The sequence below is a fragment of the Nerophis ophidion genome, linkage group LG21, assembly GCF_033978795.1.
Source record: "Nerophis ophidion isolate RoL-2023_Sa linkage group LG21, RoL_Noph_v1.0, whole genome shotgun sequence".
NCBI classification, from domain to species: Eukaryota; Metazoa; Chordata; class Actinopteri; order Syngnathiformes; family Syngnathidae; genus Nerophis; species Nerophis ophidion.
The window spans coordinates 32,454,349-32,478,332 of record NC_084631.1 but is presented as its reverse complement, the minus strand read 5'-3'; the positions used below and the strand labels follow the sequence as shown (position 1 = coordinate 32,478,332).

The window sequence follows — 23,984 nt, the reverse complement described above, 5'->3', positions numbered from 1 at the left end:
GAGCTATTCAGTAGGATTTAAGCTCCAAGCTTACATCACACTCAAATTTTTACAGCATACCTTTGGTAAGTGAGAAGAAGTTTTAAAATAATTAGCGCATGCTCACTTTTACCGCATGCCTTTGTTAAGCGCAGGAGTGAGAATAGGTTTTAAATTAATTAGCGCCCCGGCGGCAATTCAAGGAAATACGGTAAATGTATTTTTTGTATTCTATTTTGGTTACATTGAATTTCCAACCCCCTGGAGCTGTTTTGTACTATTTTTTATAATGTTTTGTAAAGTTTTGTACTGTTGTTGGATTTTTTAGGATTATTTTTTGTCAACTATTTTTAAATGTTGAAATTAATAAATAAACATAAAAAAAAAAAAGTAAAATTAGCGAACGCTGCTAAATAGCTAGCTATTTTCAGTTATTTCCGGTCGGATGGATTTTCACGGGACACATTTCCGGTATTGTGTCAGAAGCCATGATGAGAAAAAGGAAGTGAGCTCCTTTCACTACTCATTTGCCTACCCTTCTTAGACGCTACATTAAGTCGCCGCAGAAATGGCAACTTGACGCGTGAATAAACGTTGAATAATGTGGACATTTTACGCTTCGTTCACATTCAAACAAATAAACCAACTGCTGTCGTGCGGTGCGGGTTAATGCCGACTCAACTATTAAGCTAGCAAATTGGCGGGAAAAAGTCGACAACACGGCAAAATTTCACAAAGTTAACACTCGCTCAAAAGGTAACAAGTAGTCTTAAATGACTCATTAAATAAATTACACATTTACACAAGTACTTACCTCTTCACGCTGTGCCGCTTTTCGTGCTTTCCCGCCAAATTTTCGTTTTCCGAGTGTAGTCGAAGACCTGGGACGTCACTTCCGGTCCTGATACTCAGGTCCCGCGAGATCTTGCAGGTATCGTGAGTGGCCTAACCAATCAGGCAAGACTTGTCTACGTCACTTCCTTTCGTGACTAAGGTCTCGCGGGATTTTGCAGGTATCGTGCGTGGCCTACTCAATCAGGGAAGACCTGGCCACGTCACTTCCTTTCGTGATACCAAGGTCATTTTTTTTTTTTTTATTTTATTTATAAATCTCAACATTTACAAACAAACAGACGAAAAGCAATAATCGAAATAGTACAAAATAAAACAGCACCTGTGATGCTGAGGTCTCGCGAGATCTTGCAGATATCGTGCTTGGCCTACCCAATCAGGGAAGACCTGGCTACGTCACTTCCTTTCCAGCAATTACTACCTTCCCTGACGCCACCAAAAAAAACTTGGACAATTAAAACGACCAAAAATGTTTAAAAACAAAACAATGTTCATGTGTTTGTAAATGTTAAACTAAATAAAGGTATTTAAAAAAAAAAAAACTGTTGCGGACGTCACGTGATGTGACGTGTGGTTTTTAATTGGCACACACATAGAAACACATTAAAATAATTGAAAAAAACAAAAACTAAAAAAATAAAATAACAAATACATTTAAAAAAATGTAATTGAAAATAAAAATAAGTAAATAGAAATAGATTTAAAAAATCTGTCGCTTCATCCTGGACAATATTCATGACAAATTTGTGCTTTGTTTTAAATATTTCATATTTGGTTTTACACTGTATGAACAACAATTTGAAAAGGAACTTTACCTTAGCAACCTCATTGTTCTATTGGCTAAGTTTTATATTCATAAATGTAAGTTTCTCAATACCCGACCTGTCTTTTGTACCTTTAAAAAAGATTTAGAACTCTACATTAAAACACTCTCCACCTCTAACAACAAAAAAGCTGTGAAAACAATGATGCTGTGTTCCAAATTTAAGTTATTTACTGAAATTGAGTGAGCCTATGGCTTTGCACTTTGTTTATTGTGTATGTATATATATATATATTATATATATATATATATATATATATATATATATATATATGTATATGTATATATATATATATATATATGTATATATATATATATATATATATATATATTTGTATTCTATTCTAGTCACTTTAAATTTACAACCCCGGCGCTGTTTTATTTTGTACTGTTTTTGTACTTATTTAGATTATTGTTTCTCGTCTGTTTTTAAATGTTGAAATGTATAAATAAAATTTAAAAAAAAAAATAGATAAAACAAAACAAATGTAAAGCAAAAATAGGTGCAGGACAGGTTAGGAAGACCTAAGGTCTTGTAAGAGACACCAGCCTAAAAACGTCACACTTTACACAGCAGCAGCCCCCAAAACATAAAAAAAATTAAAATAAAAAAAGTATAATAAAAAATAAAATACATGTCACATACAGCAAACATCAATATCATAATTCACTTAAAACCAATGTGGACCTGAATTGGTATTTTAACAATAAAGTGTAGATTGAAGAGCCGGTGGCAGTTTATTTCCAAAGAGAAGTATTTGTAAGAAATGTAGGTCATATTTTAGCCTCCATTTCTTACTTGACATTCTACATAGAGGTCGATGAAAGTCATGACAGTGTCTTGTTTTGTATTTAATTGCAGAAGAAGATGAAAACAATTATGAAACACAATGAAAAATAAATCAACAAATGTACATAAAAATAGATACACAATATATGTTCACATTGTATTTGATGAGTACGATTTTATAAAAGGTAGCACTTCAAATACTACTGCAATACATTGCATGTGGCTATATTAAATTATAGTATGTCAACCATCAATAAAACAACAGCCTTTACTCAAAATACCTACCGACTGTCATGTCTGTTGATCATATTTTTGTTTGGCCATGTGCTGTTTGTTGTTTGGATATTTTTTAGTTCCTGCTTGTGCACTCTTGCTTGTTTTGTTTCCATGACTACTCATTAGTTTCACCTGTCTCACGTTTTGCACTCGCGCACCTGTCACTATTCAGGTCGGTATTATTTAAGCTTGCAGTTGCCAGGCAGTCGGCCTGGTTACATTACCTGCTAGACACCAATGCTGTCGTAGTTTTCTTGCTGCTCGTTTCTTTCCAAGTGAGTTTTGTGTATTCTTGTCACAGTAAGTGTTTATTTGTTTCATGTCAATAGCTTTTTGCCAAAGTGCTAGTTTTTTTTTCATTAATCAAGTTTAATCCCCGCCTTTGTGCGCGCTAGTGATGGGTAGATGAGGTGTCATGTATCGTTTCGACACATTGCAAAACTGTATTGATACTGTGTCATTAAATACTGACATCTCCTGGACATAAAAAATCCCTACAGGCAACCTATGGACCGATTCAACTGACACTGATTTTATGACCTAGTGCAGGGGTCGGGAACCTTTTTGGCTGAGAGAGTCATACATGCCAAATATTTTAAAAAGTATTTCCGTGAGAGCCATATAATATTTTTTTTAAGACTGAATACAACTAAATGCGTGCATTTTTAAGTAACACCAACATTTTTAGAGTATAATCAGTCTCTTATTCTTTTTAATAACATTGTTATTCTGAAGCTAACCAACAATAAATAAAATACTTCTTACCATTAATGCGACTTCTTGAACAGGTGCGGTAGAAACCAGATGGATGGATTCAAATGCATGAGAATGTTTTATATTTTGAACGTTATTTTTGACACAGTGATTAACAGCGGAATTATTCAGTACTTACCGTGTTAAGCAATTTCGCTAAGATTGATCTGAGAGCCAGGTGCTGTCATCAAAAGAGCCACATTTGGCTCTAGAGCCATAGGTTCCCTACCCCTGACCTAGTGTATACAATAATATAAACCAAGTCATTGTATGGCATTTAGGATTATTTCATATCTTCATTTAAATAAAAAAATAGTTTTTTTTAATCTTTTTTAGATACAGTCAATAAATAATGTGAACATGTATCATAACGTGGAAATCTAAGAGAACGTGTTGAGAATGAGGATACTTGTGGACTGGGAATTTTATTTTTTTACAGATGCGCTCTGAATACGCACTGTTGATTGATTGAAACTTTTGTTAGTAGATTTTTTTTTTACCATGAATTGATTAACGTGGACCCCGACTTGAACAAGTTGAAAAACTTATTCGGTTTTACCATTTAGTGGTCAATTGTACGGAATATGTACTGAACTGTGCAATCTACTAATAAAAGTATAAATCAGTCAAAATTGCACAGTTCAGTACATATTCTGTAAAATTGACCACTAAATGGTGACTGTGAGGATTCTTCTTCGGCATGGTAATGCCGGTTTTGTTTTCCCGAGGATGCGTCAAAGCAGAACACAGCAAAGGTAAGATATAAAGGTATTTATTAAAGTAATGAAAGGCCAGGAACAAAAACACGGGAGCTAAGGAAAAAGGCAAACAAAAGACGCTAGCCTGAAAGCTAGGATAACACTAGGAAACTAAAACTTGGCTCGAGGGCACAAACGAGAAAACAAATCATCAGTATGAAAACTGGAATAAACAAGTGGCATAGCGTGACAGCTAGCGAGAAAATACATACGATAGAAAGATGAGAGTCGTCACTGTAGCACGTAGGCAAATTAGGATCCGAGAATGAATAACGAAAAGGGCAGAGTTTAAATAAGGGAGGTGATTAGACGAAAACAGGTGTGCGTAGATAACCTGGAGTAACAGCTGAAACTAAGTAACCATGGTGATGGACTAAACGGGAAATAAACGGATCAAACGGAGAATGAGAACAAAGATGGAAAAACAATAATATGTGAAGATCTGAGTCATGGATCACATCAGTAACACCAGAATAAGTTTTTGAACTTGTTTAAGTTGGGGTCCACGTTAATCAATTCATGGTAAAAACGTAATGATTGATCCATCGAGCTGGATTTGAACAAGTTCCCTAAGGAACTCAGCATGAGCATTTACAGACCACCACTCTACCAAGTGAGCTACCGAAACGGTTCAACACAAAACCTAGAACTCTTACAGACCGACTAACAGATCGAGTAGAAACTTTGAGATAACAGGATGAACCAACAAGGAAATGAACACCTTTTTCCGATATATGATCAAAATATTCCCACACGGCGGAAATGATCTCCGATGACGATAAATGACAAATGACCAACGACAGAAGTGCGGCGATTCTGTTGGCAGCAGCATCTCGTTGACAGATGCGCTTCCTTAAAAACAGTTTGGCGCGCACGCCTCAGTGCGACACAGTTCGCATATCGGTTACGTGACCGAAACAGCTCATGATCGGACACGTAACTTTCGTAAAGCGGTACGCGCACCGACACAGGGTTTTGCTCTATGAGCTCGACGCATGCGCCGATGCATCAGTGTTGCCGGACACATCAGTTGAGCGCGCATTTAGTTTTGTACCTTATGTTAGATTTTAAATAAAATCAAGTATTTACCTCCAAGCCATGTCCGATCCAACTTTACTTGCATCTCGGGAAAACAAACACCCCAAAGTCCACGCCCTGACACCGATAAATTCAGTAATTTCGTTTTTCATCAACAATAACCCCTAAAATTTTGCTTGGCTGACTTTGATGCCATTAATAGGTAATTTTACCTCATCGTTATTAAAACCCTTTTTTTTTTTTTTTTTTTACTTATCATAAAACAAAATGTTTTTTTTATATTTTAAGTGACGATTTATTCATTTTAAACCAGGGGTGCCCACACTTTTTCTGCAGGCGAGCTACTTTTCAATTGACCAACTCGAGGGGATCTACCTCATTTATATATATCATTTATATTTATTTATTTATTTATGAAAGAGACATTTTTGTAAACAAGTTAAATGTGTTTAATGATAATACAAGCATGTGTAACACATATAGATGTCTTTCTTTCACAAAGACAAGAATATAAGGTGGTGTATTACCTGATTCTGATGACTTGCATTGATTGGAATCATACAGTAATGATGATAACGCCCACATTTACAAATGGAGGAGAAAAAAAGTTGTCCTTTCTGTACAATACCACATGAAAGTGGTTGGTTTTTGGCATCTAATTCATCCAGCTTCCATACACTTTACAAGAAAAACATTGGCGACAAATTCCGTAGCTTGCTTGATTGACATTCATGGCACCCAAGGGTCTTGTGAGATGACGCTGGCTGCTGCCAGTTCATTATTATGAAAAAATGACAGAGAGGAAGGCGAGAAACACTTTTTATTTCAACAGACTTTCGCGCCGTCCCTTCCGTCAAAACTCTAAAGGCCGAATGCACATTTCCTATCTTCACAATAAAAGCCCTGCTTCATGCTGCCTGCGCTAACAAAATAAGAGTCTCGGAAAGGGAGGGATCGCTTGTGCACGCCAGTTTTCCGAGACTCTGTATTTAGTTAGCGCAGGCAGCATGAAGCAGGGCTTTTATTGTGAAGATAGGAAATATGCAGTCGGCCTTTAGAGTTTTGACGGAAGGTACGGCGCTAGAGTCTGTTGAAATAAAAAGTGTTTCTCGCCTTCCTCTCGGTCATATTTTAATAATAATGATGATCTTGCAGCAGCCAGCGTCATCTCACAAGACCCTCCGGTACCGTGAATGTCATTTAAGTGACGTCTTGGTGAAGATTGATGAGCACTAATTTTTAGGTCTATTTTTTTTAAAAGCCTGGCTGGAGATCGACTGACACACCCCCCGCGGTCGACTGGTAGCTCGCGATCGACGTAATGGGCACCCCTGATTTAAACCATTCAGAAATATTTGGCATTTCCACATTTGTTTCTCTTGTCAAAGAATCAAGACTTTAATGAGATATTAAATACAATTATCATCTGCAAACATAAAGAGGCAGTACATTCTTATATTATTAAATCATTGATACAGATTAGAAATAAAAGAGGTCCCAAAATAGAACCTTGAGGAGCCCCAGAAACTAATGTAGCTCTGTTAGAATTATGATTATTAACAGAAACATATTGTTCTCTTGTGTATTTTACTATGTACTGCTTTTATATTTCCGATGTAATATTTTTGAACTGTTTTATATTTTATCTTTTTTCCTGTAATGCATCTTTGAGTACAATGAAAAGCGATATACCAAATAAAATTGATTATTATTATGAAGATGCCTTTATAACCGTTTTAAACATTTTTAAGCCCATTTTTTTATATGGTTTAGAACAATTTTAATATTGACAGTATCAAAAGCCTTGGATAAACCTACAAATATGACAAGAGTATAATTTCCCATTATCTAAATGTTAATCTAAATCCGTTGCAATTCCATCAACAAATTTCAGCATTTATGTAGGAATTTTTCCTCTGAAATTTTCTTGCCTTCTTGTACTAATTTAAAAAACTGATATTTATATTTATTTTTAAAATGAGTATGACTTAAACAACACGTTTTATATAGCCTATTTTTTTAGTAATGGAAGATTTTTTACAATCCTTGGTTTTAAAATGTTTCTTCTAAGTGTATTTTTGCTTTGCAAACATTTATTTAAAAAAGCAATAAACATATGCATAAATAAATCAGGGTTCGTACACCTTTTCCATGGCCAACTTCAAGCACTTTTTAAGGACTTTTAAGATCAATTTAGTAGTTTTTCCAATACTCTTCAAAAGGCAAAAAACAGTGTGAATTACCTTGTTTGAGGTCACCAAATGCTATCTGTAGGAAAAATAGGGAAAATCTGCTAAAAGGTGAAATGAGTGAAATTCACATTTCACTCATTTATTAACAAAACTGTTCCACAATAATATAAGGATAACAATTTAAAGGGAAATATTTTGTTTCACAACACCTCAGTCACCTTTCATTAAGCATATCGAGCCTTATAATTGTGGAAATGATAAGATATCGGTTTTTAGTTGAGAGAAGTTCTTAACATTATAATTTATTATCGACAAACGCTCACTTTTTTCCTTTCACAGCTTGTAATAACTGTCTGTAATTAACATGTAATCTAGCGCTGATCTCAAAGTTTAGGTCTAGAATGTACCAAAATGTTAAACAAAACTTTCGCTAACCTTTCGTATGTCGCCTTTATTAGCAGCAGCCGGTACGAGACACGGTGTTGGAGCTGGAGTGAGAGCCAGAGAGAGAGAGACTTGGACAGATTAAAAAAACATTTTGCTGGAAAGCAAAACACTGGCACTATGTCTACGGAAATAAAACAGCGTTGTAACCCTGATCCGGGCTCTCGTGACAGTGTTTGGTGGTCCGAGGAACCCACTGGAGGGCAACCTCCACATATGGTAAGCCAGCTCAGCATCATGATGTTTGAAAACCACATCCCATGAAACATTTGCCAGTGAGAATTTCATGGAATCCACATTTTTCTTTGTGAATTTACAATGTTTCATTTCAATGTTTGTTAAAGAAAAAACCTGAAATACTGGAAGATGATCTGAAATACAAGTAATCAGTAAACCAGAAAGAATTGAATTATAAAAGTGTTAGTTCAAATATTATTAAGTAAAGTTAAGATTTGTTTGTTATCCTTGGGTAGAAATTACACATGTTGAATTTAGAAATCAATTGAATGACTAGATTTGTGTTTTAAAAAGTCAATATTAAAATCCCTAAAGATAATACAAGCCCTCTTTTGGACACTAATCATCTCCAAAGTGGAATAAAGACGCCCACCTGACGGTGTCACCTTCGGGTGGGCCATTAATACACCCAATAATCAGATTATTCCCTCCAAAGTTACTGCAATTTGAAATTTTTACAAATATTTAAATGTTTTATTCATGATTTCTGTAGAAACAATCACAAAATGCAGTTTGTTTGTTTGTTTTTTTAGAATAAAAAAATGCATTTAGTTAAGATAATTACTAATATATTGGAATATGGGATACATAATTTAAATGTGTTTTTACTATCAAATGAACCTAAAATATAAATTATTTTGTCTTTGTGTAAACATTGGACAAAAAGATCAATGAGATGTTCATATTTTAATTTAAATTTTTGTAAATGGCTGTGATGATAATGTAAATGAGGGATTTTTAGTCACATGTTATGTTGTTGATACTATTCATTTTTGTTTGACTACTTTTGGATTGTTTTGTGTCATGTTTGTGTGTCCTCTCAATTGCTCTGTTGATTGCTATTGTGAATGTCGCTGGGTATGGTTTCGGAATTGTATTATTTTACTGATTAAAACAAAAATAAAACAAGTAAATACATAAATAAAAGAAACAATTACTTACCTCTCACTGAAAGAGAACAACAATATATGAATGAACAAGGGGGTAGACTTGAAAAAAAAATCATGCAATATTCACAGAATTTCATTCTTACAGTATGTCATTGCAATGACAGAAGACTGGGGGCGCCACTAACTCCCATCGAGTATTTTTTTCCATCCATTCATTTTATACAGCTTTTCCCTTTTGGGGTTGCTGGAGCTTATCACAGCTGCATTTACTTTTTAAATCTTAAAACTACTACTTAACTATTGTATATCTGTGTACCATAACACTGGTACCATATTTTTCGGACTATAAGTCGCCGTTGTTTTTTTTTATAGTTTGGCCGCGAGTGACATGTGTGAAATTATTAACACATTACCGTAAAATATCAAATATTACTTATCTTATTCGCGGAAGAGACGAAGAAAATGTCAGCAATCGTCACACACACGTCAACCAATAGGAATCATAGGATTTATCGATTAGGAGTGACAGATTGTTTGGTAAACGTATAGCATGTTCTATATGTTTTAGTTATTTGAATGACTCTTACCATAATATGTTACGTTAACATACCAGGCACATTCTCCGTTGGTTATTTATGCCTCATATAACGTACACTTATTCAGCCTGTTGTTCACTATTATACATCTATTTTAAATTGCCTTTCAAATGTCTATTCTTGGTGTTGGGTTTTATCAAATAATTTTCCCCAAAAAATTGGACTTATACTCCAGTGTGACGTATATATGTTTTTTTCATTCTTTATTATGCATTTTCGGCTGGTGCGACTTATACCCCGGAGCGATTTATAATCCAAAAAATACGGTACTTGAAATGATCAGTTTTGTGAATTGATGTAAATCAGGCGTGTCCAAAGTGTGGCCTGCAGTTAATTTGGTAATGGCTCCCGGCCCATTCTAAAAAATACTATAATAAACATTTTAAACATAAAAGAGTGTAATAAAAGAGTAAACAGTGACATGTAACAAGAAAAAGTTGTAATGTAGACACTAATAACACAAAGCTGCCATGCGGACTGTTACTGACCTGCTGAAGGCTCCTATTACTTCACTGGAACAATTACACTTTCAAATATTTTGGGGGGGAAATATTGCATATTTTGTGCGAAACAAAGTTTTCTTTCCCTAAAAAGGCATAGAACAAACAAAAAGATATGAAAAAAATGATGAAATCTTATAATCAAGAGATCTACAGACTTAAGCGTTAAAAGTAAACATATATATATAAATATACATTTGGCTTATTTTCAACACTTATTATTTTTCTTTTTTTTATTGTTATGAATTATTGACCTATTTAGGGTTCCAATTCACATCAAATATTCCACTTTGAAATGTTTTAGGGGAAAATGTTGCATAGTTTGTGTGTTTGCCATATAAATAAGGGTTTTGACATAAAGGTCATAAAGATAAAAAAACAAAATTAAAACAAATGTTATAACGACAGACAGACCTAGAAGTTGATCTCGGGATTCAAGCGTTCAATGGAAAATAATAATTTATGACTTATTTCTAAGTTCCGGGAGGAACTCAAAGTAAAGCCGCTGCTCCTCCACATTGAGAGGAGCCAGATGAGGTGGTTCGGGCATCTGGTCAGGATGCCACCCGAACGCCTCCCTAGGGAGGTGTTTAGGGCACGTCCAACCGGTAGGAGGACACGTTCGGAAGACTATGTCTCCCGGCTGGCCTGGGAACGCCTCGGGATCCCCCGGGAAGAGCTAGACAAAGTGGCTGGGGAGAAGGAAGTCTGGGTTTCCCTGCTTAGGCTGTTGCCCCCGCGATAAGCGGAAGAAGATGGATGGATGGATGGACTTATTTCTTACATTTTTATGACTGAGACCCTTCTGGAGACCGGAGACCAAACTTGAGGAAAGCCATAAAGGTAAAAAAACAACAACTATTGCATCGCTTTTAAAAAGGAAAAATATCAAAATGGCCCCCGCATACTTACATTTTTCAGTCTGCGGCCCTCAGTGGAAAAAGTTTGGACACCCCTGATGTAAATAAAGTCATTTAAAGAAATCCAACATTGACAATGTATTGTGCTATCCTAACATCCATCCATTTTCTACCGCTTGTCACACTACAAAATACTACAAAGTGTGTATAATTAATGCTCCAATATCCTTCGTAGAAATAATCTTTACAAAGCAGTACATTTCAGTGTGGCAAGTTCCAACACACACACCCCACGTGATGCATGTTGCAAGAAAAACCCACAAACATTTGCATTCAAAGTTCTTTCTTTCCCTCATATAACAACACACGGCAAAAACATGGCAGGGTTGCACAGCAATGGCCTTAAACAACATATACACAGACGTATGGTGAGTTTGTGGAAAAGGGTAACATTTTACAGCCCCTTTAAAACATAAGAGTTCCTTAAGGCAACAATGGGGATCATTTGGTGGGAATTTAAAGGCTTTAATTTCAACGCCTGCTTAAAGTATATCCCAAAAAAGTTACAGAACTTAATTCAGCTTTCCTTTTAGGATGAATCTTTCTAAGTGGATAATAAAAAATGTTTGTAAAACGCTGCTATATATAAATACAAATATATACAAATCACTTCTAAGCACTGCGCTATTGTGGATGCATTGGAAGCACTGGGGTGTTTGGAGAGGAAAAGAAAGATCTCAGACAGCCCAACAAAGTGCTGAAGGGACTTTCTGCTTCCTCAACTTGATAAAGAAAATTGAAAAATGAAAACATTGTGCGCCGTTTCACCTCCAGGAAACAGGAGGGGGAGGATGGGGGGGGGGCGTGGAGGCAGAACAACAAGCAACACTAAGGCATGGAAATGGAATTTATAGAAAGGGGGGAAAAAAGAATGATGCAATAAAAAATATACTTCTGATGTGCGGGGGCATGGGGACGTGAGGCGAGGGACGCTAAAATAAAAGTGTTTTTGAACAACAAAGGAAATTAGGGCCTGATCTACTAAAGCTTTTTTATTAAAACGTTCAAACTTGATGCACGCCGCCCAACTAAGTTCATGTGCAGAGTATTGGGTCTCTTAAGTGAGCAAAATAGGATTTGACCTGCAGAATGTATGCTGATCATCACAATAATACATGCAAATACAATCATTTAGCGCTCGCAGTGTGATTTATTAAGACTGATACCTAGTATGGTATCAGTATATGAACAGTACAAAAAGCAATTACCTGTAGATGGATATTCTCTCTATTTGGCACTTATTATTCAACAAAATAAGTTGTGGGTGTTTTTTGTTATTGTTTACAAACTTAAGGAATATGTATTCGATACAGGAAGACTTTGTACGTGCTATTGTAACGTAATGACGCTGACATTGTTAGCATTAACTAATAAGCTGAGATGTTTGAGTGTCCGTGTTAGTTTTATTAACTTACAATGACATTCTTTTTGTATTGTTTCAGTTTCACAAATTCCTCAGTAAATTCCCCAAAACGTCACAGTGGAGTTATTGAGTCTGTTTAGCTGATTGGATAGTTCGCTTTCGCAGCTAGTAGGTTCATGACGATGACTTCTGTTTTGTTTGATCGGCCGTTTTACTCCCTTGATACAGACACCGTTTGGAAACAAATAATTTAAATGGAAGCCAATAGTTTTTGATTTTGTTGACTTATTGTGCACTAAACACTTTATTTTGCTGAGAAGAATGTGTGTAACATTTTATACCACACATGCAACATTACAACATTCCTAAATTATATATTTAGTGAGATAACTGTCAAAAAGTTATTTTGTTTACTTTTTGCTCTAAAACATTTTGGATCGGATCGACTTGGAGGTCAAGCCTTTTAAGACTTCCCTTCTGGGGTTAAATTATTCTTAGAAAGTTGTTGCAACATGCATTTTCTTGCAACTGGATCATTAAAGCATTGACACCATTATTGTCGGGGTTGAAATCTCCCAGAGCGTACCTACGGCATGCTAAAACATGGCCAATGGGGTTATACTTGTATAGCGCTTTTCTACCTTTGAGACTATTTCCAAATTCACCCATTCACACACTGATGGTGGGAGCTGCCATCCACTTGTATGGATTCTTCATTAATCACTCCAAACAACGTTTGTAAGTTTTACAATATAACTAAAACAATTCATACTTACTGAACCGTCCCATGTGTGAGGACTGTAGAAGTGTTTTCAAATATGTACGCGCTATTGTAACGTAAGGAAGCTAAAATGGCCCTAACCATTATCAGGAGCAAGGGTGAAGGGTCTCGTTCAAGGGCACAACGGACATGAGTAGGATGGCGGAAGCCGGGGATTGAAACGGGAACCCCTCAATGAACCACGCCGCCCCCGATTCCATATGGCAGAAAAGTGTTACAGCTTATGTGTGCTGCATGTTTCAAAACATAACAAAACATACATGGATATTGACGGCGATAGATATCTACATATATCCATATTTAAGAGTTATTTCTTTATATTCATAGTCATATTTGAAAACAGCTAGTGTTTTTCCCTTTGTTCTCTTTTTGGTTGTCCGCTAGTAAACTGTGTGTGTTAACCTTGAAAGGAGTAGCCATACTCTCTTCTTATCTCTTCCCGTCCCAGGCTTAGCAGAACAACAGATAAGTGAATTTGTGTGGGCGGGGGAGATATCAAAGAAGACAACGCGTCCGTAGGGTTTTCAGATCAACTAGGCGACGCAAATTGAATTTGTTGTTTTTTTAGGTTGGTCTCTCCAAAGCTTTGGAATAAATTGCAAAATACCAATCTGTTCTGGGTTATCATTTAAAATCAGTTTATGTGTCATTGAAAGAACCTGGGATTGACCAGCAACTTAAATTCCCTCGGAGGAACATCTGGTCCAAAAGCAAACAATATTTAGTAAATGAGTGTCTCCCTGGTCTGCACCACTTTTGCACGTAGTCTTAGTAGATCAGGCCCTTTGTGTCTTTAGCTTGCCACCCTCTTTAGTCCCTCCTACCTCTGCTTTTTGCCTGCCTCTCATCTACCAGGGGCCCTTGACAGATGGGCCCTTCTGGTTGTATTCTACTTGGCGGTTCATGCAGTCCGAAGGATTACACCGGCCGTCGTTTCCCTTGGAGCCGGCCTGTCCGGGTGTGCCTGGGATTCCGGGGACGCCCTGCTGGCCCACTGGACCCGGCGGTCCCATTTTACCGTAGCCTGGGGGTCCTGGGACACCTGAGGGGTCACATTGAAATGATTATTAGTGAAATCCAAAAGTTGTCATGACTTTAATCCGACTTCATTTGCCCTTGTTAAACAAGAAGGTAGGTGGAAGATGGATCATCAATAAGTGATTACAGATGTGCAAATGAAGTATCCCAGATGTCGACTTCATTTTGACGCTGATTATGACTATTTGAGAACGAGGACAGCGCAGCTTAATCACGTCGGCGGTTTCTAATCAGCGAAGGAGTGTCAGCTGCTGTTCTTCACGCGCGCATCGCTTGATTGACGTCACCGACCCAGGGCCACTTTGAAGCACCTCATTTCATATTCTTCCATGTTAACAATACAGACTGCTCCTTGAGACCATAACAAGGAGAGAAAGCAAATCATTCACTTTCATCAAAATGTCATCAAAAACTTTGAAAGCCCCATTAATTTACTTTTATACAATCAAAACCCATTCATTACCTTCTAGTGGAAATTAACATTTCCTCTTTTACATGTACAGTAATTTCATGATAAAAGTCACATAATCTTTGCTTTGGTTTTAAAAGTTCAGTTTAGAGCCTTTTTGGAGCTTTTTTTCTGAAACGTTGCGGTCGACCTATGGATTTTTCTTCGCTAACGGCCACAACATTTTTGGAAATAACAAACTCAGTAGTAACACCGACACAGACGCTGAAAAGGTGTGTTATGGTTTGTGCTACAGCACCAACTTTTGGATGACATTGCTCACCAGTTGAAAGTGTACAGTATTTCCTTCCGCTTCGTGCCTTGAACTGGAAGTACAAGTGCCATTCCTTCCGTCCGTAGCAATTTGTTCATCACTCGAAGTTTTACAATACAACTAAAACAATCCTTGCTTACTAAACTGCCCCATGTATGTCTGTAGGAGTGTTTTCATGCATATTTGTACGTGCTATTGTAACGTAATGAAGCTGACATTGTTAGCATTAGCTAATATGCTCGGATGTTTGAGTGCCTCAAACTGGAAGTACAAGTGCCGTTCCGTCTGTCCGTAGCATTTCTACTTGTATGGATTCTTCATTCATCACGCAAAGCAACGTTTGTAAGTTTTACAATATAACTAAAACAATTTATACTTACTAAACCGTCTGTTGGAGTTTTTTCATACATATTTGTAGGTGCTATCGTGACATAATGAAGCTGAGATTGTTAGCATTGGCTAATATGCTCAGATGTTTGAGTGTCTGTGTTAGTATTATTATCCCACAATAGTATTCTTTTTGTATTGTTTCAGTTTCACAAATTCCTCAGTAAATTCACCGAAGCGTCATCGTTGAGGTATTGAGTCTGTTTAGCTGATTGAAAAGATAGCTTCCGCAGTTTCCATGACTTCTGTTTTGTTTTATCAGCCATTTTACTGCCGTGTTACAGACACCATTTGGAAACAATTAAATTATGTAAATAAATAGTTACAAAATATTGTTGTGTAAATATATCATTTCACAATATATATACATACTGTATCTGCGGCTTACAGTCCGGTGCAGGTAACATATGGAAAAAAATATATATATATATACAGTCTAAAATTTAGTGGATGCGCTCTATAAGTTGGAGAAAAAAAAACGGTAGTTCCTTTTATCAGAGAAATAAGATATGTTTACTGTATTTCATTTGTGTAAATAAAGTTTAGCTCATATATGCCACCACAATTCCTACTGCTTGGCTACTACAGCGCCTCAGTATGATTTTTTGCTGTTTCGAGTCACATACATCACTGTAGGGTTTAGTGTAGAAAGTCGTGGTGTAATTTTGTTATATTGGCGACTTTGTGGCAAACAGAGATAGCCATGTCCTCAACCAGCTGACTGCTTGCACACTAAAGCAGACAGGGCTTGCGCACTAGATGAGAAAACTGTTACGCGACACTGCTGGTCTGGTTTGTCTAATGTATTCATCCCGCGCACTCAGGATGTGAAGCACTAACTACAAATTGGTAAGGTCTTATGCACCGAGCAGAAACTGCGTCTGTAGTGGCAACCTCATAACAGCTTCCTGCACTCTCTTTGATCAGGAAATGTGCAAATTTGGACGTTTCTGCTTAAAGAAATTGTAGAGAAATAAAAGATTGAAATCATATAGAAATACATTTATAGCAGATTAACCTCTTCATTCCAAAGCTGTTTGTTTACATGCTTTTTTAAATTTCTCTTTGCTATTTGGGCTTATTGGACCCTAATTATAATAAAAAATAAGAATTGTCTTTTGATATGATGCACTTAGTCCATAAGTACACAAACGTGTACTTCATGTTTAGTGACATGTTAATTCTTATTTTTTCACTTTTCTTTTTTTAAATTCCATTGAATGTTATACTCTTCTGACACCACCAGATGGCAGTATAGGTGTCCACATACGCAGCCATATGACCCCAATTCAGTAGTGTACACAATTTTGGAAATAAGAGCTTAAAGGTGCTGTCCACGCATGTGGCCACTAAGCCTTTAGAGGTATGAGAAAATGGTATTTATTTTATGAATTATTATTTGTCCGTTTCAGGATGTGCTCGATTAGTGTTAAGGAAACATAACACTTGCTAATGCTATTCTTGAAGGAAACAACAAATTCTCCAATAAATGCACCAATTACATTATGTGCATGTCTTTTTTTTCACACTACAAAATGGCAGCTGCTACATCCAAAGTACAGCATCTTGTTTGTGTCAGTGGTATTTGTGTGACTTTGTTATCGTCAACAAGCTATTATTTGACACAATTGTGTATTAAAGCAATTGAACGTTGACTAAAACAGTGACGAAAGTAATTGACGATGTAGTCAACGAATTAAAACAAGACAAATCGTATTTATTTTGTCTTGAAGCGGGTGGGACAAAATAGCCAATCAGACTTGCATGTAGGAGAGGGGTTGGTGTAAAAGCACAAAATAATTTGCTATTTATCTTTTAAAGCTATTAATTGCACAACTTGACAACCCAAAAGAGCAGATTTGCAATTTTCAAGCTAACACACAAGGAAAGACATTTATGTGAGAAATACAGTGGGGCAAAAAGTATTTAGTCAGCCACCGATTGTGCAAGTTGTCCCACTTAAAATGATGACAGAGGTCTGTAATTTTCATCATAGGTACACTTCAACTGTGAGAGACAAATTGTGAAAAAAAATCCAGGAATTCACATTGTAGGAATTTTTAAGAATTTATTTGTAAATTATGGTGGAAAATAAGTATTTGGTCAACCATTCAAAGCTCTCACTGATGGAAGGAGGTTTTGGCTCAAAATCTCACAATACATGGCCCCATTCATTCTTTCCTTAACACGGATCAATCGTCCTGTCCCCTTAGCAGAAAAACAGCCCCAAAGCATGATGTTTCCACCCCCATGCTTCACAGTAGGTATGGTGTTCTTGGGATGCAACTCAGTATTCTTCTTCCTCCAAACACGACGTGTTGAGTTTATACCAAAATGGATACATGGATGATACAGCAGAGGATTGGGAGAATGTCATGTGGTCAGATGAAACCAAAATAGAACTTTTTGGTATAAACTCAACTTGTCGTGTTTGGAGGAAGAAGAATACTGAGTTACATCCCAAGAACACCACACCCACTGTGAAGCATGGGGGTGGAAACATCATGCTTTGGGGCTGTTTTTCTGCTAAGGGGACAGGACGATTGATCCGTGTTAAGGAAAGAAGGAATGGGGCCATGTATCGTGAGATTTTGAGCCAAAACCTCCTTCCATCAGTGAGAGCTTTGAATGGTTGACCAAATACTTATTTTCCACCATAATTTACATATAAATAATATAAAATTCCTACAATGTAAATTTTTGGATTTTTTTTCACATTCTGTCTCTCACAGTTGAAGTGTACCTATGATGAAAATTACAGACCTCTGTCATCATTTTAAGTGGGAGAACTTCCACAATCGGTGGCTGACTAAATACTTTTTTGCCCCACTGTATGACCATGCACACTGGCGTTGAGTGTTCTGTTTGAACAAACTATAGATTAGAGATATTGGTCATTATTGTCTAAATAAATAGTAGACCTCCATGATAAAATGTACACATTACATTTTAATGATGGAACAGATATTTAACATAATATTTCAAATATGATTTCTCAAAGTTATGCACTTCAAATTGCCAAATATACAACTTTGTGTATGTAAATAATATAACACTATACCACAGATGTTCTCATTACATTCTTAATAGGTCAAATTTGAGCGTCAAATACATGTTTATGTTCCATTCGCCTTATTTACTGTTAAATGAATACAATTATTTTAATAAAATTGCTCAGACTGCAAATAATAAAATTTTACACTCCGCTCAGGGCAAGTGAATATGTTCACCTAGCTCAGGGGTCGGCAACCCGCAGCTCCGGAGCCGCATGCGGCTATTTGGCAACTCTGATGCGGCTCAGCTGCACAATCGCCGACCCCCCAGATTGTTGTTGGGAGATCCCGGAATTCAATGCCTCTCCCGGACATTGTAAAGCATCTTTGAGTACAATTAAAAGCACTATACCCAATAAAATGTATTATTTTTTATGAAGATAGGTATATCGCCATTTTAAACATTTTCACGCCCATTTTTATATGGTTTAAAACATTTTCAATATCTACATTATCAAAAACCTTGAATAAATCTACAAATATGCCAAGAGTACATTTCTCTTTATCTAAATCGGTTGCAATCCCATCAACAAATTGCAGCTGCAGCATTTCTGTAGGAATTTTTCCTCTGGAATTTTCTTGGCTTCTTCTACTATTTTAATAAACTGATATTTATATTTTGTGTAACATGACATAGGTGGAGAGGCGGAGCCGACGGCGGGGCGGGACACGCTTTGGCCCGGCTCAAGATGGCGGCCAGGAGGCGGAGAATGCAGCGGAACGGCGAGGCGGGTCGTGCCTGGAGCTACGCTGCAGCGATCTAAATCAGGTGCGTGACAAACACACCGGCTCACTATCTGCCTATCTCCTCTCAGTATATAAAAGGAGGCGAGATCAGGAGGAAGAGGTGGAGTGTCCGCAGGACTGCAGCACGGCAGAAGCAACCAAAACAAGAACAATCAGAGAATGAGCCCCAGAGGAAGACAACGCCACCGGCAGCTGAAAAGCCGACCGAGAAGAGCAGCGGAGGAGGCGGAGCTGAAAAGCGACCCGATCGACAGTGAAGCGTGGTTTATTGAAAGAATAAACAAGAGTCAAACCTGCTCAGCGATGTCCTTCCTAAATGGTCCATGCAACCCACACGGTGACGGCTGGAGTCGTTCACAACATATTAAAAAGAGTAGGACTTAAATGACATGTTTTATATAGCCTATTTTTTTTAGTTATGAAAGATTTTCTGTTAGTTAACCTTTATATTTTAGTCAACAACATTTACTGCAATCTGAGTCAATTGATGTGTTGAGTAATTTAGTCGACTTAAACTAGACTAAAACTAACTCAATTTAGACTAAAATTAAAATACATTTTTTTTCAAAAAGAGTATGGATAAAAAAAAAAAAATGCAGTTAAAACCATCTTTGTATTACACTCATTACTGTAGTCAATGCTGACTAAGCAACATTGGTTCAACGTGGAGGGTGCGTCTTTTTTCCCCGTGCGTCCCATTGTCCTTTGCACTTTCTCATGCACTCAAAATCCTTATCAAAGTTAAAATAGAACATTTAACAAGTATCACTTTGGTAAATAACTGTACCACCTGACTACAAATGGATAAACTGTCATCTCCCAAATAGACGTGTGCTATGCTTTGTGTACTTGGATACATTACCTGGTGCTCCTGGTGGTCCTGTGTCTCCCATCTCCCCCAGCCCTTTATCTCCCTTAGGCCCCGCCGGTCCACTCGGTCCTAAAGAGAATGTTGTTATCGTATAAGACGTTTCAACAACTGCTGACATACAAGTTGGGTGTTTTTTCTCTCACCAGCTGGTCCTTGGGGTCCGGACCGTCCTTGGCGACCGATATGCCCGGGGAATCCAGGTGTGCCGGGCGCTCCGGGATTACCCGGAATGCCGTCTTTCCCTGGAGGTCCGGGGCGACCGGGAGATGCCACCGTTTCTACAGGTCTGCGAGACATGTAGTAGGCCATTCTCTCTGGGGGGGGGGGAAATGGAGCAGTGAATTGGTAACGTGAATTCGAGCCCCCGGGGAAAAGTGCTATTATTGTGCAGGGAGCAACACAGTATTCTGAGCTTTGAAAAAAGATCATATTGTTAAAGTTGTAGCAAACCTGGGGTGTCTCGGTTGATACAGGTACATTTCAAAAAATCTGAATAATATGAAAAAGTTATTAAATTATTAGAGAGCTATTTGAGAGTAAGGACCCTTTTTTACAATTAGGTTGATGATCTGCCGTTTCTTTTATTTTCTCCTCTGCTGGACTCTCACTATTATGTTTGATAAACTATGAACTGGACTTTCACAATATTATGTCGGATCCACTACGGACTGGACTCTCACTATTATGTTGGATCCACTATGGACTGGACTCTCACACTATTATGTAGGATCCACTATGGCCTGGACTCACACTATTATGTTAGATTCACTATGGACTGGACTCTTACTAGTATGTTAGAGCCACTATGGACTGGAATCTCACACTATTATGTTAGATCCACTATGGACTGGACTCTCACACTATTATGGTAGATACACTATGGACTGGAATCTCACTATTATGTTAGATCCACTTTGGACCGAACTCACACTATTATGTTAGATCCACTATGGACTGGACTCTCACTATTATGTTGGATCCACTATGGACTGGACTCTCACAATATTATGTTAGATCCACTACGGACTGGACTCTCACTATGTTAGCTCCACTATGGACTGGACTCACTATTATGTTAGCGCCACTATGGACTGGACTCTCACTATTATGTTAGATCCACTACGGACTGGACTCTCACTATGTTAGCTCCACTATGGACTGGACTCTCACTATTATGTTAGATCCACTATGGACTGGACTCTCACTATTATGTTAGAGGCACTATGGACTGGACTCTCACTATTATTTTAGATCCACTATGGACTGGACTCTCACTATTATGTTAGATCCACTATGGACTGGACTCTCACTATTATGTTAGATCCACTTTGGACTGGACTCACACTATTATGTTAGATCCACTACAGACTGGACTCTCACTATGTTAGCTCCACTATGGAATGGACTCTCACTATTATGTTAGCGCCACTATGGACTGGACTCTCACTATTATGTTAGATCCACTATGGACTGGACTTTCACAATATTATGTCGGACCCACTCGATGTCCATTGCATCCTGTCTCCTCCAGGGGGTCGGGGGGGGGGGACTCTGGACTGGACTCCCACACTATTATGGTAGATACACTAAGGACTGGACTCTTACTATTATGTTAGAACCACTACGGACTAGACTCTCACTATTATGTTAGATCCACTATGGAGTGGACTTTCACAATATTATGTCGGACCCACTCGATGTCCATTGCATCCTGTCTCCTCCAGGGGGTGAGGGGGGGGACTCTGGACTGGACTTTCACACTATTATGGTAGGTGCACTATGGACTGGATTCTCACTATTATGTTAGATCCACTATGGACTGGACTTTCACAATATTATGTCGGACCCACTCGATGTCCATTGCATCCTGTCTCCTCCAGGGGATGGGGGGGGGGGGACTCTGGACTGGACTCCCACACTATTATGGTAGATACACTAAGGACTGGACTCTTACTATTATGTTAGAACCACTACGGACTAGACTCTCACTATTATGTTAGATCCACTATGGAGTGGACTTTCACAATATTATGTCGGACCCACTCGATTTCCATTGCATCCTGTCTCCTCCAGGGGGTGGGGAAGGGACTCTGGACTGGACTTTCACACTATTATGGTAGGTGCACTATGGACTGGATTCTCACTATTATGTTAGATCCACTATGGACTGGACTCTTACTATTATGTTGGATCCACTATGGAATGGACTCTCAGATTATTATGTTAGATCCACTATGGACTGGACTCTTACTATTATGTTGGATCCACTATGGAATGGACTCACACTATTATGTTAGATCCACTATGGACTGGACTCTCACTATTATGTTGGATCCACTATGGACTGGACTCTCAGTATTATGTTGGATCCACTATGGACTGGACTCTCACAATATTATGTTAGCCCCACTATGGACTGGACTCTTACTATTATGTTGGATCCACTATGGAATGGACTCACACTATTATGTTGGATCCACTATGGACTGGACTCTCACAGTATTATGTTAGATCTGCTACGGACTGGACTCTCACTATGAACTGGACTCTCATTATTATGTTAGCGCCACTATGGACTGGACTCTCACTATTATGTTAGATCCACTATGGACTGGACTTTCACAATATTATGTCGGACCCACTCGACGTCCATTGCACCCTGTCTCCTCTAGGGGGTGGGGGGTGTTACCCACATCTGCGGACCTCTCCAAGGTTTCGCATAGTCATTCTCATTGACGTCCCACTAGGTTGTGAGTTTTTCCTTGCCCTTATGTGGCCGCTGAACCGCGGATGTTGTTGTGGCTTGTGCAGCCCTTTGAGACACTTGTAATTTAGGGCTATATAAATAAACATTGATTGATTGATTGATAGGCCTGCAACTAACGCAGGGCTGTACGCTCAGTTGAATGTTTTCTGCAGTGGTTCTACTAAATGAAAACATTTAGTAGCACCACTGCAGAAAAAATGTGGGTGTCATAAATAACACAATTGTATTAAAGTAGCAGTAGAGTGAAAAAACGAGATGTCTCCCTATTGACGCTATTATCATATAAATCTGATTTATGACACTGAAAGACTTCCAAAGTTTGCGAGTAAATAAATATGATCAAAATAGTATCAATCTCACTGAGATTCCTGAGCCATTAGAGAGATAATGAGCTAGCCAGACAACATTTAACGAGCAGAGGTAGGAACCACACATCCCTTCATCACCAATGCAATGCAAATCATGCAGACTTTGTGAGAGCCAGCTTCAGTGAAACCCTAAGCATCATGTAGGAGTATTGATAAGTGATAAACAAGAAATACACACAACAAACATAACAAAACAATATGTTACTGTACAATGACTGCTCTCACTTTGTTGACAGAAGGGATGTGTATATATTCCTGTTTATATGAAGAATTCATCATGATGCACAGGATTAACAAGGAAAAGTCTCCATGCGGACACTGTGTGTGTTTTTGTCTCCATTTCCGTGTAGGAATTGAATATCACAGATAGAAATGTCCGATAATATAAATGCTTTAAAATGAAATATCGGAAATTATCGGTATTGGTTTAAAAAAGTAAAATTTATGACTGTACGGAATGGTACACGGATGTAGGGAAAAGTACAGAGTGCCAATAAACCTTAAACGCACTGCCTTTGCGTGCCGGCCCAATCACATAAAATCTACGGCTTTTCTCATAACTGAATAAAATCATACTTGGTCTACAGCCATACAGGTCGCACTGAAGGTGGCCGTATAAACAACTTTAACACTGTTACAAATATGCGCCACACTGTGAACCCACACCAAAGAGGAATGACAAACACATTTCGGGAGAACATCCACACCGTAACACAAAATAAACACAACAGAACAAATACCCAGAACCCCTTGCAGCACTAACTCATCCGGAACGCTACAATATACACCCCCAGCTACCTCGCCCACCTCAACCTCCTCATGCTCTCTCGGGGAGATCA

The 23,984-nt window shown here is 37.9% G+C and overlaps 1 protein-coding gene across 4 annotated transcripts in view; it reads right to left on the bottom strand.

The window, feature by feature from the left end:
- Positions 1–11,314: 11,314 nt before the first annotated feature.
- The window catches only part of col16a1 (collagen, type XVI, alpha 1), a 204,872-nt gene continuing 192,202 nt past the window's right edge, over positions 11,315–23,984 (bottom strand). For all 4 annotated transcript variants that reach the window (XM_061882490.1, XM_061882491.1, XM_061882492.1 and 1 more), the window contains 3 exons: positions 20,154–20,324; positions 20,002–20,079; positions 11,315–14,234 (listed from right to left, as the gene is read on the bottom strand). In XM_061882490.1, the coding sequence (XP_061738474.1) occupies positions 14,041–14,234; positions 20,002–20,079; positions 20,154–20,324 (443 nt within the window). In that variant the 3' untranslated portion in view covers positions 11,315–14,040. The remainder of the gene's footprint in view (positions 14,235–20,001; positions 20,080–20,153; positions 20,325–23,984) is intronic.